At 40.2% G+C, this 19,481-nt stretch overlaps 1 protein-coding gene and 1 long non-coding RNA gene across 7 annotated transcripts in view; one reads left to right on the forward strand and one right to left on the reverse strand.

Moving 5' to 3' along the window:
• Window positions 1-8,182, forward strand: part of LOC128112113 (uncharacterized) — a 37,356-nt gene extending 29,174 nt beyond the window's left edge. For 3 of the 6 annotated variants that reach the window (XR_008218848.1, XR_008218846.1, XR_008218849.1), the window contains 3 exons: window positions 3,970-4,165; window positions 6,171-6,267; window positions 7,783-8,182. This is a non-coding gene — a long non-coding RNA (uncharacterized LOC128112113). Of the gene's footprint in view, window positions 1-3,964; window positions 4,166-6,170; window positions 6,268-7,782 lie in introns of all 6 variants that reach the window. The other 3 variants (XR_008218847.1, XR_008218845.1, XR_008218850.1) reach the window with 2 other exon arrangements.
• Adgrg7 (adhesion G protein-coupled receptor G7) overlaps window positions 1-19,481 on the reverse strand; it is a 54,978-nt gene that overhangs the window by 20,488 nt on the left and 15,009 nt on the right. The window contains exons 2-9 of the mRNA XM_052740898.1: window positions 17,296-17,409; window positions 15,933-16,037; window positions 12,139-12,251; window positions 10,128-10,277; window positions 8,821-8,918; window positions 3,986-4,116; window positions 3,754-3,861; window positions 160-320 (exon numbers count right to left, since the gene is read on the reverse strand). Coding sequence (XP_052596858.1) covers window positions 160-320; window positions 3,754-3,861; window positions 3,986-4,116; window positions 8,821-8,918; window positions 10,128-10,277; window positions 12,139-12,251; window positions 15,933-16,037; window positions 17,296-17,409 — 980 coding nt within the window. The remainder of the gene's footprint in view (window positions 1-159; window positions 321-3,753; window positions 3,862-3,985; window positions 4,117-8,820; window positions 8,919-10,127; window positions 10,278-12,138; window positions 12,252-15,932; window positions 16,038-17,295; window positions 17,410-19,481) is intronic.

Below are 19,481 nucleotides of genomic sequence, written 5' to 3' on the forward strand. Positions count from 1 at the left end.
CCACAGGAAAGGGTAGCCTGGCTCTTGGAAACTCACAGAGTCTGAACCAACAACCAGGGAGATGGCATGGGACTGTAGAGTTCTTTTATTTAAATTATCTCCGGTTTTGTAATTAAGAGGAACCAGATTTTTAAAATTTCTATTCATGGGGAGACTCACCGTGGGATTAAATACCATTTGCACAGAAACATCCGGATTTTGGTCGCTTGCATTTATTTTGCCTGAGATAATTTTTTGGCTAAAATCTGATGTAGCGGTGAAAGTTTTTGATTGGAAAAGTTTGTGGTTTTGATACACTACAAAACCACATGAATTTTTATCTGTGGAGAAAACAGACATTAATATTCAACAGATGTACCTGGTGGTGAGCAAAAATAAAGGTTTCAGGTCATTGCGGAGCTGCATGGTCGCTTCATATTTGAATAAGGTACAATATAAAATAGTTCACCTGCTGAGTTTTTACTTGATTACAATATAGTATGGTAATGTTACAGTATGCATATATAACATTGCTGTGCACAGCCATTGGTTCATAACCACCTGTACAATGCAGGCCATGGGAACCAGTATGTCTCTTTTGGGGCTGGCCATCAGGACATTCTCTTGGCTTTTCTGATCTAGTAAATTTTAAGATTTCATCTAAATAAATATCTTACCCCAGGTCCAAGAGTCAGGGATGCTTCACAGACTTGAAGGAAGAGGAGTGTTACTAGACTTGTTGCATTTCCCTATTCTATTTATGAGCATTAGATCATATTCTTCGTCCAATCATATTTTCACATGCTTGCCTATGCTTCAATTATTTCTATGCAATTAAAGTCTCTATGAAAACCCAAAGGATGGAGTTCAGAGAGTTTTGGAATAGCAAAGTATGTGGAGGTTCCTGAGTGTGGTACACTCCCAGAGAGGGTACCCAAACTCTGCACCCCTTCACTCATACCTCATCCTGTGCTTATATTCATATGTATCCTTTGTAATAACCCTTATAAAAAACTAGTAAATGTGTCTACTTGAATTATGTGAGTTGCTAAAGCAAATTAAAGCCAAGAAGAGGATTATGGAAACTCTAGTTTACAATTGGACAATCATAAGTGAAGACAAAACTCTCTGGGGCTTGTAATTGGCAGTGTGTGTGTGTGTGTGTGTGTGTGTGTGTGTGTGTATTGGGGGGAAGGAAAGGGAGAGGGGAAGGGGAGAGGAAAGGAGGAGAGGGAGAAAGGGAGGGAGGGGGGAGAGAGGGAGAGAGGGAGAGAGAGAGAGAGAGAGAGAGAGAGAGAGAGAGAGAGAGAGAGAGAGAGAGAGAGAACACCTTGGCATACAGATCTATGTTGTAAGCCTATTTATAATAGGCATAATTAATATATGCAACCCATGGTTGGCTAATCGCTAATTTTCCGCTCATAGATTTCTTCCCAAGTTTCACTTTTCTTATCTCCTATATGGGGATGTCACATTTCTGCCTATTTTGTCTCAGTTATAAACATGTTGCTTTCTATGCCATAAGATAGGAGGCGGGACCTATGGGTAGACCCAGCTTTTGGTACCTCCTCCATTAGCTCAGCATTGAGCAAGTAATAGCAAAGAGCTACTGTCTGTCAAGATGGCTGTGCCTAGAGAAGCTTCCCTGAGGTCTGCCTGCCACTTGATGACATCAGGGCAGATGCCTTAGGTCACAAAGCAACAAATTTGACGGAAGCTTTGGGTCTTGGCACAGGCACTCCTCACCATCCCTGCTCTGACAGTCATCAGCTATCTCAGGGCTGGGGCGTTATTGTGAAACCGTTCTTTTGGAACGTTCGAGAATGGAGGCATCACAGGTCCTGTAGGGCTACAACTGGGGAAGTTGTACCTGCCTGGCCATGGCAGTGGTCAAACAGAACTAGCCGAGGAATTCTTCTTAACCATTTACACAGCTGCTAGCCCCATGCAAGATAGCAAGAGAAATAATAGAAAGTGCACATCTTTCGTTGTGTGCTGTATGTGTGCATGGCCTAGTCACACATCTGTACGTGAGTATACACACCTGTGCATGCATGCTGAGACCAGAAAAGGACACCAAGTGTTCTGCTCTATCACTCTCTAATTACTTTCTTGAGACATGGTCTCCCACTGAACCTGGAGCTAACGAGTCCCAGAATTCCTCTTGTCCCCTCATCTCCTACAGTTTTGGGCTCAGGCATCCACACCTGGCTTTTTACATGGGTCCTGGGGATCCAAACTCAGGTCCTCGTGCACACAAAGAAAATGCTCTCACCCGTTGGGTCATATCCCCAGCTCCTAAATGTACATTTTAACAGAATAATTGCATACACTGCATTTACTCTCTCTTTCATAAGTGATATGACAAAAATGGCAGCCGTGAGCCATGCCTATTCCATCACGTGACTTGAGAAGGAGACAGGCAATGTCCTGATGGTCTCTTGGTCACTGCTTTGCCAGTTATTCTTCTCTAGCCTCTACCTGGGAGGGAATGTATGGCTTTCTCACGTTCTTCACAATAAACTGTCCTCACCAAATCTTTCCCTCCTGGATACTATATGACAAAATTCACTCTATTTTATTTTATTTTGTAGGAATAAGCCATTTTAATCCACCAAAAACAAATTTATGTTTATGATTTCTAAAAGTAAAATCAGACTTTTCCAACCCTTAAACTTTGCATTTAATAATATCTTCTAAGCAAAACACAGATGCTGGGGAGGAGAGTCAGTTTTTCTCAGGGATGGGCTCCCCGGTAAGTTATCCAGTCACAAGTGGTCCGCTCTAAACACATCTGCATACGAGCAATACTAAACGGACTTTGTAGTTTGTGTGTGCGTGTGTGTTCTTATTGTTACACACACACACACACACACACACAAGTCAAGAGTTTGAGAGGCAGTAGGAGGGGACACAGGAGGAGTTGGAGGGAGAGAAGGGAAGGGGTGAAAACCAGTCATTTCAATACAGTACTCATGCATGAAAATCTTGAAAAAAAATTAAATGTAAATAAAAGATAAAAAAGCAAAAGCAAAATACAGATGTTAAACCAGCACTTTGGATTTCTATTTTCTTTTTTAAATAAAAGACTGGCATGCTTGAGATGAAACTGAAATTCGTACAAGCGCATGGATTCTTTTTTAAGAATTAGCGTTCCTGCTCACTCTTCCCCTCAGTGCTATAGAATTTTGAGTATCTGTTACAAAAATCATAATTTTTACAAATACTTAGATTTCTTAGACTAACTTATATTTGCATCTTGTTGTTTTCAAGTCTCCACATTTTTTAGCTATTCCTTTTCTACACCTCCTCCTTCTCCCTCTGTCGGCTTTAAAGGGTAGAGGCTGGCTTCATTGTTTTTCATCGAATCCATTTTCCATTTTGTTGATCAAGCCTAGCATTTGTTAATTTATAATTTTATTCACTTATATCCTTATGTTTATTCATTCTTACTCCTAACTTTCTTTATTTTACTTTTATTCTTCTTCAGATGAGTGTAAGAGTCTCATAGAAATACAGATCTGTATGCCTGGCACTATTATTTCAATCTGTTACTCTCCAAGGTGTTTTTGGAATGCAGAAGGATTCTCTGTTACCTGAAATAGTAGAACTGAGATTACTGTAATGTATTAGAGCCCAAACACACTCAAACAAAATTATTAGGTGTAAAACTAAGCTAGGATTATTCCTCCCTTCATGGATTTCAAGTCAGTAATCCCTTGAATTTGAATGTATTTACAAAACAATGCAAAAAAAAAAAGGTTCAAGACATACTTTGCCCAGTATTAAGCAAGATCTGAAGCTCAGTCTGTCCATCTGGATTGAGTCTGTCTGCAGTTTTATTAACAGATGTTCCACCAGAAACTAGAGAATCACTCGATCCTACAAGAAAAGGAGAAGTAGAATTTTAAATATCTGCATATTTAAGTTGAATGAACCAGGAACTGTTTGTGATTGGCAGCGGACTGCTCTTTACTGTTCCAAGTGCAGGGGACAAACAGCTTACCTCTCTGTACAGAGAAGAGAACACTTGACCCCGTACCATCGCCTCGAGTAACTGACTGGACTGCTACGTTCGGCTCCACCACTGATTCGTCACCCAGAGAAAAGGAGTAAGACTCCATTTGCTCAATAAGCCTGCAGCCAATGAGACATCACAATGCAGCATTTTGTCATAAACTCAGAGGTGTGTTGTCTCCCTCATTACATTAGAAAAGGCGTGAGCACACAACCCCTATAGTCACGGTGACGTGACAATTACCTGTACGTATGTGGATTTGTGTGTATTTACCTAAATATGTGTCTGTCCTCTTCACCAGAGTCTTAGCTTATCACATGTAATTTTTAAAATGGTATGGTGGTTACCCTGCAAGTTTTGTGCCCCCATTGCATTAGCATGTCTTGCAGGCAGGGCAGCATTGTCGAGAAGAGGCTTTGTGGCTGGGCTGGTGTTTAGGTTTCTCCTTTGGTAATTAGTGTGCAGAGTATTTTTGTAACAAAGATGCTAGCACGTCGATGTGAAGGCTCTATGTAGGTACCAGCTCAGCTTCTCCGTGTTCAATGAATTTTGTAAGTATTGTCTTCAGCAATGGGGAGCAATTGCCTTCAGTTTGTGGAGAGCAACCTACAGTCTTGGCAACAGCCTGGAAGCTTCATTTGATAAAAATTTGTGGGAGTAAGCAACCATTATCTAATTTGACTTAAGGCCACAAGATAGAACGAACTCATACCCGACACAGCTTGGGTGACCAAGAACCTGATACAAGTTAGCCCAGGGATCTAAGGTAAAACCAAATACTACTGCTCTAAAAACAAACAAAAATATAGCAATAAAGTGACTCCTAATGACATTCTGCTCCACTCATAAATCCGTACTTTGCTCAGCCACCATCAGAGAAGCTTCCTCCTGCAGCAGACGGGAACTAATATAGACATTATGCAAAGACAAATTTTGGAACACTCAGCCCTAAATGGGATGTTTCGATCAAATTCCCCCTCTCAGGGTTCAGGGAACCCCACAGAAGATGAGGCACAAAAATGTCCCCCCCCACCCTCTCTCTCTGCCTCCATCTTGTGGGATAAGATGTAAGCTCTCAGCTTACATCATGCCTGCCTGCCTGCTGCCATTCTCCCTACCATGGTGGTCATGGACTAACCCTCTGAAACTGTAAGCCCTCCATTAAATGCTTTCTTTTATAAGTTGCCTTGCTCACGGTGTTTCATCACAGCAATAGAAACAGTAACCAAGACAGTCAGGATAACTGAAGTGGGTAACTAAAGAAAGCTTCCTAGAGCAAAAGTGCAAACCAATGGGAGATGCATAGAGTAGGTAGTGTTAGGGAGGCAGTCTTACATCTCCAATTAGGCAACTAATATTATATTGACCTTCAATATAACAAGGATCCGGGGTTATAGATCAGCCTTTGCAACCAGTATTCCAAAGGAGAAATGAAAGCCTAACCTCATTGATTGTACCAAATTACTGCCACCAGCAGAAACCCTATTCAGAGCCTCAGAGCTTTGGCTACCTGGAGATTCTGCCCGTCCCAGTTTAGAAGAGGAGAGTACATACTTTACTATGACAACTTGATGGGGTTGAAGCCTGGCTAGATAGAGTCTTTCTTCCCTATCATTCTCCTCCCTTTTACTTTCATCTTTCTTATTTTCACTTTCCCCCTAAATAAACAGACTAGAAGGAGAATTCGGTAGCCGAGGGACATAAAAAGAAAGTATGAGTAGCAGAAGGCAGAAGTAAAAGTGAGATGGGTGGCTGAGAACTGGCTTAGGAAGAGATCTTGCACCTAGGCCTAGCTCAAGAGATGGGAGTTCGTAGATCCAGGGTTGCCCTGAGCAAATTTGGTTTCCTCCCCTTGAAAGAGGGAGAATGAAGGGAGAGGTCACTGGCAGCTCATCAAGAGTACAGCTGCCCCTCAGTTTCTACAGGGGATTGACTGGTTCCAGGGCCCTCTAGGCCTACGGACATTGGATTCTGACAATGCTTAAATTCTTGCATAAAATGATGCAGGGCTTACCTATAAATCTATGCCTTCATTTCTGTATACTTAAATAATATCGAGATTACTTATGAAATCTATCAATATAAATTGTATCTAAATTCTTGCTCTAATGTATTGTTTAGAGGATGACGACAAGATGTTCAGCTCATTTTTTTTTTTTTTGAGTAATTTCAGCTTGTAGTTGGTGGGATCATAGATATCGAAGTCATGAACACAGAGGGCTTGAGTCTCCTGAGAACTGTGAGGTTAATGGAAGAAGTAAAAGAATTGGGTAAGTGAATGACAGAAGGGTCAGAGTCCATGAGAGCTTTGCAAATACCACATGGTAGAAGGTGAACCGATGGACCACAGTCAGAAAATGATGGGCTGGAGACAGAGCGTGAGATGAAGGAGAAGTGGAGACTGGTTGAACAGCTTTGTAGTTCAGTGCAGTCTGTGTTTGAGGTTTATTTCTCCTCCAACCACCGTTTTTTAAGCCATTAGCATGTTACGCATAAATTACACAAGGTTATCTTTTTCTCTATACATAAGCCAGTAAATGTATAATTGTTTCTTAGCAAGGTATTGTCATCTATGTCATAACCTATAAAACTCTCAGATAAATCCTACATTTTCCCTCTCTCTTACCAAACACATTCCCCCACCCCTTATTCTAGCAATGCTCCGCTACTGCAGATCCTTCTCTGACTAGCAGTGGGAAGGCTTCCTCTGGCTTTCATTTCTATTTTCAGTGAACATAGACTCTGGAGCTCATGGTCACCTCCTTCCCCACTTTAGGAAAAAAAGAGGTACCTTCAGCCCCATGAGAAGGATCGAACCTCCTCTTGGAATCTGAAGTCATGAAATGTACCAGTCAAACTGTATACATGACCTCTGCCCCTTCTGTCAGAACTGTGGTCTTTTGAGTGCTGTTTCACATGTACCCCTTTTCTACTTTGAGGGTGTAACCCCAAGTAGATGCTGGCTGTACTCAGTCAAAAACTGAAGAGTCACACGGAGGAATGTCCCTTAAGGATATGAGGTCATACAAATAATGATTCTGTACAGAAGGTTGATTGTCCATCATACTAAAAGACTTAACATCATCTGAAGTCTACCAAACAGAGACTTGGTTAGGGAAAAGCTCACTCACTGCAGTGGGTTATTTTTAAACAAGAGTTTATGTAGTGTGCACATGTGCACACATGTGTGGCATGTGCAGGGCCATGTTATATGTGAGGAGGACCTGTGAGGGTATGTCAGGACGAGTTAACTGAAGGAGGAAAGACTCTCTGCTAGAGCAGGCAGCCCCTTCCAGAGGTGGCCAGAAGTAAAGAGGACGGACGGAAAGACAGTGCTTCTTGCTCGCCGTCTTCACCTTGCTGGCCAGTGCGTCTACTTTGGTGTTGCTGTTGCCATTTTGTGTTGATATTGGAACCCAGCTTCTCAGGCCTTCCAACTGAACTGAGGACCAGCAGTTCTCCATGTGGTGGTATATTGTGTACCCTAATAAACTTGCCTGAGGATCAGAGGACAGAGGCTGCCACTAGATTAGACACAGAGCCAGGCAGTGGTGGCACACACCCTTAATCCCAGCACTTGAGATCTCATGCCTTTGCACACATGCCTTTAATCCCGGGAAGTAATATGTCTGGGCAGAGAAAGGTATATAAGGCGTGAGGAAACAGGAACTCACTCTCTCTTTAGGCTGAGGAATTTGTAGAGCTAAGAATTAGTGACTGGCTGTTCTGCTTCTCTGATCTTTCAGCTTTTACCCTGATATCTGGCTCTGTTTTTTTTTTTTAAGACCATCTAAGATTCGAACAACATCTCCATGAATCCTTCAGGCCTTCAGCAGGACTACTGAGGCATCCAGCTATGGACTTCTCAGCCTCTGTAGTGTATACACAGCCATTGTTGTCCCCCTAACCCATATTGTGTAAGTCAATCCAGTAAATACACATTTGTAATACATATTCTGTCTGCCAATTCTGCTCCTCTAGTGAACCCTAATATACCCGTATGATGCAATAATCTAGAATTATGGTGTACATGTATAGATATTCATATTTTTAAAAATATCTTAAACTATTAAATGATAATAGATTAATATATTATGTAATTACTTGTATGTATGAATGCATGAATATATATACATAGAGAAAACATTTGGAGTATATGCTAACCAATTAATAAAGGTAAATAATTACAAAGAATTTGCCAAGTGTATAATTTCTCGTTTTTCTGAAATAAGCATACTTACATGTAAAAGGGGGTTTAAAACAGTGTACTTTAGTGAGGGGCCTCTGTGAATAAATATGATTTTTTATATAAATATACAATCAAAAGTCATCAGGAACATAGCCTTCATAAGAGAAAGCAAAGGAGGGGAGTTGGATTTCTTTTTCTTTTTTGAAGTAGCTATAGGAAAACTGGAAAAAGCTTATCAGTTTTTGGGAAGAGCGCTGAGGTGTGAGCTGGAGGCTGACAGTGTGCTGTATCTGGGAGCCGGCTGCTTTCTGCGGCGCCGTGCACCAAGAAGGGAGCTGGAGGAGCACCTCTGTGCAGAGGTTGCAGCCTTGACCGCACCCAACCCAGGTTAAGGGAACAAACATCCCAGTTCTCTTTTCCTCCTAGCCCCCCCCCCCCCCCCCCCCCCGGAACCAAGAGGTAGCACATATCACTCCATGTAGGAGCAAGATCATGTGGGAAGTCACGGATTTTCTCTTGATTCCTAAAGCATCAGGCAGTTGTGGCACCCCTGAGAGATACAGGTCCTCTATTTGTGCTTTAACCTAAGAAGGTAAGTGGTACTTCCCAAACTGTGTTCCAAACTGTTGCTTACGTGGAAAAGGAGTCCTCATTAATCACAGCAGCTTTCTGAAAAACATCTTCACTGGCATCCAGAATCTGACTCACTGTGGTTATAGCGACTCTTTTTGCCTGGGAGGGAGAAGGCATATCACCGAAGATATGTGTCATGTATAATCATTACTACTATCATGAGGAACTATCATGGTAGAAAATAACATGATTAGCATGATAATCCAAAGGAAAAAAAGTTTAAATCAAAGTTTCAGTTTAAGACGTATATAATATAAAGGAAGGGGCCAAGATAAGAAGTAAAACCATAATAAAGCTGGTGAAGTAGGAGGTTTAGGATTTTGAGTTTGACCTCATGATAAGATCATTCACAGCCCTTTTCCATCCATAAGAACAGAAGAGCAAGTGCTTGTCTAAAAGTAGACACAAATATGGCTGCAGGCCTGCCTGTCCAAACATCATAGCTCACAATGCTCAGCATGACTTATCAGTTGTACATATATAACTATCAGTAAATTATCTTTAGTTTCTTACATTTGAAAACTCAGGAGTGAGACGGAGAGACAATGGCTAGGCATTTCATTCCTGTGTCTTTGCTGACTAATTTTTCTATTAACTCTACAATCGGACGTGCATATTCTTTGAATTATGTCTTCCATTATCTTATTACTTAAAACCTACTTCTCAAGGGACCTTTGGTAGTCAAAACAATTTTTGAAAGAAAATATTTAAAGACTACAAAAGAAAGGAGCCCCTGCTGATATACTTCATATTGATGGCTTACCACCCTGCTGACCAATACAAACACTCCATTGTCGACAAATGTTGATTATACTTCTCGTTTTTATGTTTCAGAATTTAGCAGGCCATGATATTAGACATGTAAACTCAGTTTAGAGACTCTTGAGAAAGCCAAAGACCAGCCTGAGAGGATGCTTGGCACAAAGAGAGCAGAGCTAAAGGCCTATTTCAGGACAAGTGTTTAGGAAAACTGTTTATTTGGGAAAGGACATGTATGTCACAGTCTAATACAATTGCTAAACTGTATATGATAAAGCTAGAGACCTGTTCGTTCCAACTCATGCTGGAATATTTAATATAATAACAACTATCATGTCAATCCCAGAGGGTGTTTAGACAGGGAGTCCTCTTTCAATTTCTTTGTGCATCTCCCAGAAAGAGTACTCTGCCCTATGGTCTTAACTTAAATACCACCCAAATCATAGGATAAGGAATAGTATTTGAGATGCCCCTCACCCAAGGCCCTGCACATGCTAATGAAACACCACCAATAGGCTACAATCCCAAACCTAAAATCTCCAATTTTACCTGTTCTTCAGCCCCTCTGGTTTCATTGAAGATCTGTCCAACCACTATAGCGGCAGAAGTGATGTTCTCAGCAGTTAATTGATTGGCATCAGCTGTTAAAAACTGGGCTTCTGTAGAAATATTGTTCGATTTTGTTGTGATGCTGTCTATCTGTTTAAAAGGATTTTTTTTTTCAAAAAGTCGAATTTATACAAGTGTTCATAAACATTTTGCAAAGACTGCAGTTGAGCAACCTGAAATTTAGGTGAGCCTCAACCTCCTGAGCATCACACCCTCCGAGTTTTTCTTGTTTACTTTTTTTTGTTGTGTAAACAACACAAAGAGCAGAGATTTTCCTCATTTTTCACCACTTGCTTGAATTATATTAAGACTAACGGCTATAGTCATGCCACTGTGTAACTGTGGGTCAACGCATGTGGAGAGAATGAACTCAGTTTTACACTAGATGGCACCATCGCTTCAAAAATCAAACCAGTACTCACTTGTAAGGAGTGGAGACAAATTCTCTCAGCAGACAGAATGAAAAAACAACAGCAAAAAATAAACAAACAAAAAACTGTCGAATTCAACAGCCAAGTCTCTGTCATGTGCTTGGCACTCTGATGTTTTAAGGTGTGATCATACAGAACACATAATGGGAAATGGCTCTGTAAACTGAGCTCCCATGTAACACTTAAGGACTTAGACAGGTTTACACATCTTGGAAGCTGCAGAGTTGAGAGTCAAACACTGACTTGTCAGATTCCAGAATCTGCCCTCTTTCTTTCAGTGTGTGTGACTGGCAGCTACCTACACATCCTGTTTCCCATTCCCAGCCCACCCACACCCTGCCCATCTGTGATCAGGGAGCCGGTGTGGTTTCCTGTGGATTTTAAATTCAACAGTGGCTTTGTAGTGGCTTGGCAATGGTCCCTAGTCAAAGCATTTCATTCCTCAGAGCTGTACTTTCCCTCACTTATAGTAATACTTATCTGTGGTGTTTAAAAATTAAAAATGATTTAGAACACTTAGTAGTATACACAAAATGTTTTAAATGTTACAGACAAATAACCAATTAACCAAAATTTTGTTTGTTTGTTTTTGTTTGTTTGTTTTGTTTTGGTGTTACAATGATATAGAAGTGATTTACTCAATACTAACAACACATTGAATTTTTAGTTTAATCTTTTCCCATACACTAAAGATTTGCAAATGTGCTACAGTTTGATTCTGAACAACAGCAAACCACAGCTTCCGGTCATCCAAAACATGATGAAGTTAAACAATGGGCGACTTTAGAGAATGTCATGTGGGTCAATCATGATGTCACATAGATTAGGTGAATTAAGTACATCTTAAACTTACAGTGGACTTATTAGGTCTTAACTCTATCTAATGTCCAGGATCCTCTGTATTTGATAGCAGTAAATGCTCACCAGCCATAATGTCTTTAGTATGGAAATGGTATCCAATTTGATAAAGAAGATGTGACATGCTTGCACACAGAAGTGCCCACATCAAAGTTTACAGTGTCTTCCTGTTCTTGCATGATCCAATGAGTTAGCACTTCCACGCATGCTCAGTTGCCTCTATCCTATAATTTCATATGGATGGGAGCATATATAGCCATAAATCCTTATTTTAGTAGCTCATAGATACAGCCCTGAGACCAGTATCAATCTGGAGTTGTCTGTGTCTAAGGGTCATTGTTCATATCATTTTTTCCATTCATTTTGATGGAGTAGACCACCTTTGGTTTCTGAAGTCAGGGGTCTATGTTCAGTCAATACTTGAACAGTCTGCAAATATTTTCTAGACTACCATTTGCTGAAACATTCTGAAATAAAATGTCAACATTAAACAGACGTTGACTTTAACCAAATAAGAAGGATTTAACTGACTGGGTTTTCTTAATTTACAATTTGAGAGTTTTAAAAGTATTGATTTGACCATCAGGCACCTGAAGACCAAACAGACTGGCCTAGACTCAGAGCATCCCCCAAATGCCCACCAGATGGACTAGAAAGCATACCTGCATTTCCAGTGTCTCCAGATTTTCCGTGCAACTTCCTCTCATTGCATTTTGTAAATATATCTCTCCGTACTCAGAAACAGTGCACAGTCGAGTTGCTAAAGGAATCCCGGCTTTAATAAGGAGGAGAAATGAGAAAAAGTATATAAAGATAGATACAGTGATCCCTGCATACTTGCTCCATGCCAGCGTGACTCTGCTGCTTCTCCCAGGATGAGCATTTACTCACTCTTGAATCTGGGCTGGCCTGTGACTGACCTTGACCAATAGAGTATGGTGGAAATACATGACTCCCAGCACCCAGGCCTCAAAAGTTCTCTCAGTTTCAGTCACCACCCTTCTGGGATGTTAGAATGCTGTCCTGAGGTACCATAAGAGGAAGTGGGTCTATAACTACTGAAAGACAGGCCATGTGGTGCTGACTTGAGGTGCTGTGCCTAACAGCTAGCATCATGTTCCTCAAATGAACATTCTAGCTGCCACAACCAACCCGTAGAGCTGTGAGAAACCTAAAGCTTTGTTGCTTTAGGTCAAGAATTTGGGGTTGTTTTAACACCCAGGATAGAAAAGAGCAACAGTTGCTGCTGTATTCTAGGCAACTGTCTTGATCTTGAAAAACTGGACTTCGTACAAGGACCAGTTAGTTACTATTTGCTTCCTTCTTTGTCTTCAAGAAAAGATTTACTTTCCAACATGTAGGAATGAAATGACTTTGAATTGGACACAATGAAGATAGACGAGGCTGAGACCAGAATCAGTATGAAAAATTCCTACTAGCTATTAAATATATGTTGATCTTTTATGTCTATGCAAATCTGGATAACTCCTCAAAGACAAAGAATTCCAGGGTATTGCAGCAACTGCTGGATGTTCTACTGCCTCTCAATCAGCAGTTCTTTGGGCAGTTTTCTTTTCTCAGGCTATCACCTGAACTTTCCACCTCATAGTCCTCCAATCACTAATCATTATACAACATCTAAAGACAGAATCATAATTAGAAGGACAGGTGAAACGTTTTCCTCAGGATCAGTATGGAAGCAGCTGCTTTTGGAGAAATGGCAAGAAATACTGATATCAGAAATTTCTTTAATAACACTTAAAATAGAAGGTTGGAGTTTTCATTCATTTATATGATGACTCCACCTCTACTGCACGACATAAAACTTTTTTTTTTTTGGTTTTTCGAGACAGGGTTTCTCTGTGTTGTTTTAGTGCCCATCCTGGATCTCGCTCTGTAGACCAGGCTGGCCTCAAACTCACAAAGATCCACCTGCTTCTACCTCCTGAGTGCTGGGATTAAAGGCATGTACCACCACCGCCTGGTGACATAAAAGTTTTAACACACACAGGATTTATATCTTTTAAGCAGCCATATGTCAAGTGTGTCTCTTTCAATATTCACAGAAATATGAATATACTCAAACATCATTGAAATGCGTGATAACCACTTGTTATATAAACTAAAACAAAGAGAATTCTTAATACAGAATTAAAAGTGAGTTTGTTAATGGTTAAAATACATATCTTTAAAATGATATGGACTCAGTCTGAAATTCAAAGATATATATAATAAACATTTTCATAATGGTTGCTCAAATCAAATGAATGTCAAATAAAAGATGATAATATGACTCTCTTATCCCGCTCTCCAGGTATTATACCAAACATCTGCAATGACCTTCATGGATATATTACTGACACTTGCTTTTCCAAATCATAGCACACAGTTATGTTTTGTAAGTTGTACCTGGTTTATAAAACATAGAAAAGGTATATATAATGTAGAAATTGAAGACAACAGTCATTCATAGGTACACTGTAACACAAATCTTAAAAGGTCTTGTTAATAAAAAACACCCAGCACCAGATATTAGGGTGAAAGCTGAAAGATCAGAGAAGCAGAACAAGCCACAGCCAACCTCACCTTGCCAACTCCTCAGCCAATCTTGTTTCCTCAGACTGAAAGCCTCTAAGTCCTAATCAGAATGGATCTCAGATGAACTGCTCAAAAAAGTTGCTCGTTCCTGGTCCTCATGCCTTATATACCTTTCTGCTTCCTGTCATCACTTCCTAGGATTAAAGATGTATCTCCTTCCCAAGCAAAGACATGAGATCACAATTCCTGGGATTAAAGGTGTATGCCACCACTGCCTGGCTCTGTTTCCAGTGTGGCCTTGAATTCACAGAGATCCAGATGGATCTCTGCCTCCCTAGTGACAGGATTAAGAGTATGTGTCACCACTGTCTGGCCTCTATGTCTAATCTAGTGGCTGGCTCTGTCCTTTGATCCCCAGATAAGTTTTATTGGGGTGCACAATATATCACCACAGTACACTATACACTATAGTATGGTCTATAAAATATGCATAGTAAGAACAAATCTATTGAAGTCCTCCTTTTGCTTTCTCAGATATTAATCAAAAGGCTTGTGCTGTCTTGTTTTATGTCAACTTGACAGAAGCTATAGTCATCTGAGAGAAAGGAACCTCATTTGAGAAAATGCTCCCCTAAGATCTGGCTATAGGCAGGCAGGCTTGTAGGGTATTTTCTTAATTAGTGATTGATGGAGGAGGGCCCAGTCCCTTGTGGGTGGTGCCACCCCTGGGCTGTAGTTCTGAGTTCTATAAAAAAGCAAGCTGAGAAAACCATATGGAGCAAGCCAACAAACAGCACTCCCCCCATGGCCTCTGCATCAGCTCCTGCCTGTCCTGCTTGAATTCCTGCCCTCACTGCTTTTGATAATGAACTGTGATGTGGAAGTGTGAGTGAAACAAACCCTTTCCTCTCCAAGGTTTTGGTCATGGTGTTTCATCACAGCAATAGTAACCCTAACTGTGAGAAGGCTGGATCATGAATATGCGAGTAATCACTTAGAATAAGTAAGAAAGGGACACAGGAGAGAGAGATTCCTACAATGTATTTAGAATTTCAGTGTAGTCTGGAGATGCACAAAAGTGAATATCTAAATGTGAAATTCTCCTCTCTGTTACTGCTCTACCAAACATTATTTATAAATGATTTAAAAGTGACTGCATTCTTGAGGCATCCAGTTCTATAAGAAATGAGGGCTACCAGCAAAATTAATAAGATACAAATTAATGCAATCCAGGGACAGGTAAGACATTTAGATAAAAAATTACATGACTAGTAGACTTTAGTTATGAGGAAGGAGCTCTATGGATGTACAAAGTCTACACTCAGAACCTATTACCTAAAGTGGTACTGATATAAGTGATAAACATTCTGGATCTTGTCTGGAAACATACTAGTAACAGGATTCCTTGATTCTAGGAACGTCTCAGTGCACATAGGGTTGTCATACTGATGAAGGTATCATGAAACTAGAAATGTACCAAGATGCATAACCAAAATGGCCAAGGAAACAAAGGACTACTGACAACAGACCTGCTCCATTCCATCTCTACTTGGAAAGATATCATCTGAAAGAAGGTACAGAAGGAATCTGTATTAATATGTATTGATTTAAAATAATGTAGACAAATGATACAGCTCCAAGAATAAGTAGTCACCTGAACAAATGCTGTGGGACAGAGAAAGCTAAAGAAAAATTTCCAGTTAAATAAGGATAAGGGAGAGTTCACAACAACTGATCCACATTAAGGTTTTTGGGGAAAGTATGACTCTACGCAGTTCTGTACTAAACTTCAAACACTGGCATGAAAGTGAGCCAAGCCTTCCTTGTCCAGAGACCTAACAGTAGTTGGAGGAATGATAGGTATGACTCATTCTAACAGTTCTGCTGCTTAAACAAAGATCCCAGGAGAAACACATACCATTTAAGGTGTTTGCAGGACATGTTTGCAAAGAAGGTCCATATCTGCCCACTGGGATTCTGGCAAAAGAAAGGTTCTCGTAGGTACTGTTTTCACAGAAATTAGCTGTAAAGAAAACAAATTTCTCTCATTATAGATTAGATATTTCATTTTGAATTTTGAAACCAGATAAAAGGTGAAGTTCAGAACCTTTGCAGTGTAATTTAAAGAAGATTCATAGAGTCAACTGGCTGGTTCAGGAGTTTCTATACTTTCTCTCTGGTTAGATGTCTTCTATTATAATCACTATGCTAGGTAAGAGGTTTCAGCTGCAATGCACACCATACAGACTTGGGGTAGAGAGAAGGTGTGAACACTAACACACTAGCAAGAATTATGTATTAATTAGAATCTAGAGAATTGAAAAACTATAATCTATGCTGGCAAAGGACTTTATATGGATTTAGATCAAAGCCAAAAGGCCAAAATCATGGGTGGGTAGGATGCATTAGCTGGGAGGAATATAGACAGTTAATGATTAATGACAGTTAAGACTCATCCTGATTAAAAAAATTAATTATGTTAAAACTCTGACATTTGAAATAGGGTCAAATGGCATATAACCCCTGGAAAGGACCTGAAGAAACCATATTGCTAGTTGCCCTGGATTAAAGGCTGGAGCCAAAAGGAAAATTATACCCGTGAATTATAGAAAATAATTGACGTTTGGAAAATGGACAAAGTTATCTCAACCATATAGAGCCTAAGAGGAAAACATGGCTTTGATAGTTGAAAAGAAAAAGAAACTTCACATTTTTAGCATTTACAATATTTTTTCATATATTTATGTGCATGTGTTTGTTTTTGACAGTTTTATACAATTACATACCAAATTTTAGATATTTTCATCCCCACTTCCGTCTTGTATCCTCCATCCTCGAAAACCTTTTCCTCCAACAAGTCCCCCTCCTCCTATTTTCAAGCCTTTATGTTGTGTTTGATCCACTGAGTTTAATTAGAGTTTCTTGCACAGGAGTGTTGAGTAGGAGGTTATTTACTGGAGTAAGGACAAATTTACCAGCAGATACACCACTGAAGAAAATCATACATCCTTTCACAGCTGTTAACTCACATAGTCCCTCAGGCAGGGGGTAGGATCTCATTAGAGCCTCCACCATCCATGATGAAATGTGGACAGACCCATCTTGTGTGGGTCTTGTGACAGTAATCACAGCTATAGTGAGTTCATGAGTATACATCTTAGTGCTATTGTCCTTATGCTAATCGTGTTGATAGTCTTTAACTAAAGCTTCCAGAATTCTTGCTGCTGTTATTAACAAAAGGCTCACCTATATGCCATCGTAGTATCAGCCAAGTAACTTACCAATTGTACATCTCAACCCTTTCCACTCTTCAGTACAAATGCATCTGCCATTTTGCCAAGTTCCACCATTCCTGCAGAACTGTACAGGGGTGCTCGACACAGAAGCAGATACCCCTGAAAAAAACAGTAAACAACAGAATAGTATGGGAACTTCCCTATTAGTTTCTCTTTTCAGGTCTGTAGCCATCCAATTTCTATATGCAAAACTGTAACATGAATTGTAAAGGGTCTTATTAATAAAAAACATGGAGCCTTAGGGTTAAAGCCTTAGAGAGATCAGGGAAATACAGAAAGCCACAGCTAACCTTACCTCACCAACTTGACAGCTTCCAAATGCGAGCTACCTCTTGTCTTACCCACACCTTTATATGCCTTGCTTTTCTGCCCTCTCACTGGCTCTTAGCCCAGCTGCCTCACTTCTTTGTCACTGTCTGTCTGTACAGACCTCCAGGTCTCTATGTTGGTACTGGGATTAAAGGTGTATGTCACCACGCTTGGCTCTGTTCCCTAGTATGGCCTTGAACACACACAGAGACCCTGCCTGAAAGTGATTGGATTAAGGGCATGTGCTGCCTGACTTTGTTTACTTAAAATGGCTGGCCTTTCCCCCCTGATCTCCAGGCAAGCTTTATTTATCAAATCACAAATAAAATATCACATTTCAGCACAAATAAAATATCACCACATTTCCCCTTTGTCTAATAAAAATAAAAAAATTTTAAAAAGTTATAACTAATATAAGAAAAACTATATACAATAAGTACAATAACTATATACAATATATACAAGCAATAAATATATCAACAATGTCTAGTCCATTTGCATTTGACAAATTCAGAGGAAATATTCCACTATCTATTTTATTTTGGTGAGTCCAAAATGTATCTAGTTTACTTTCTATCCTAATTTATATCACCAACAGAAAACTATCTTATGATGTCTTTCAAACTTATACACTTAATACCTCTTAGTGAGTTTCTTTTTTGAATTTCTTAACAAGGAAAACTGTAACTATAACTAGTTAATCTTCAACTCCCTCAGAGACCCAAGAAGGAAATAATATTACCTAGTAAACCAGGAAGTGCAAAAAAGTGACTTCAAAAATTGAGCTATGACAGAAACAGTCAGCTGCCTGGACAATCACACAAAGTTTCTCTGCATGTAGAGGCATCATCTTCAGCCTACAGGCTTAGTGTATCTGATAGACTCATTTGTTAAGCAGGATGTACATAAGGCCTATAGCTTGACCTCACATTCAGTGTATTACATGTACCAGATAAACTTGAATTCCACCAGTTTCCTGTCATGATTCAGGATTTTAAATTCTGGAAATTGCTGTTGTTTTTGGAATTCAGCTTCCCGTTCTTCTCGGCTTGTGGGTGGCTTCATCTCCTTTATTAAATGTCAGTCTACCATTGAGAGGTAGACTCCATTAGCCTAGTTACTCTTTCAAGAATAACTGTTTCAGCTCCTGTTCCACTGCACACCAGAAGCCATTGGTCCACTGCCTGTTCAGCTGCCTTCGAAGAAAGGGGCACTGTACCTTTTCTGGATTACAAAGCCATTTCAGCAATGGTGCCATATTGTCCTGGCCTCAGAGGATGCCTGTTGCCAAAGCTGCAATCACACTTTTCTTAGCAAGGATTGGTAGTCCTTTGTTTTGTGTCCTGTTTGTCCATTTTGTATAGCATACTATCAGTAGTCCATGTGAAGGCACTTTGTTGCTCAGTGACTAATTTTTGCCACAATGAAAGGTAACTCCATATGCACTTTCTTCAATGCCCATATCTCTTCTGAAGCAGATTGAGGTGTTGTGGATGTCTTTCTGTATGCTGTGAATATGTGTTGCTCTGATTGGTTGATAAATAAAGTGCTGATTGGTCAGTAGCCAGGCAGGAAGTATAGGCAGGGCAAGCAGAGAGGAGAATTCTGGGAAGAGGAAGGCTGAGTGAGGAGACACCAGTCCACCATCTGGGGAGCAGCTTGTAATGGCACACAGGTAAAACCATGGAACATGTGGTGACATATAGACTGACAGAAATGGGCTGAGCTTAAGAAATATGAGCTAGCTAGCAAGAAGCCTGCAATGGCCATAGTTTAAAAATAATATAAGCCTGTGTGTGTTTATTTGGGTCTGAGTGGCTGCAGGACTGGTGTGGTGGTGTCATGGGAGCTGGGCAGGACCA

The sequence above is a fragment of the Peromyscus californicus genome, unplaced genomic scaffold, assembly GCF_007827085.1.
Source record: "Peromyscus californicus insignis strain IS unplaced genomic scaffold, ASM782708v3 Scaffold_16__1_contigs__length_79575227, whole genome shotgun sequence".
NCBI classification, from domain to species: domain Eukaryota; kingdom Metazoa; phylum Chordata; class Mammalia; order Rodentia; family Cricetidae; genus Peromyscus; species Peromyscus californicus.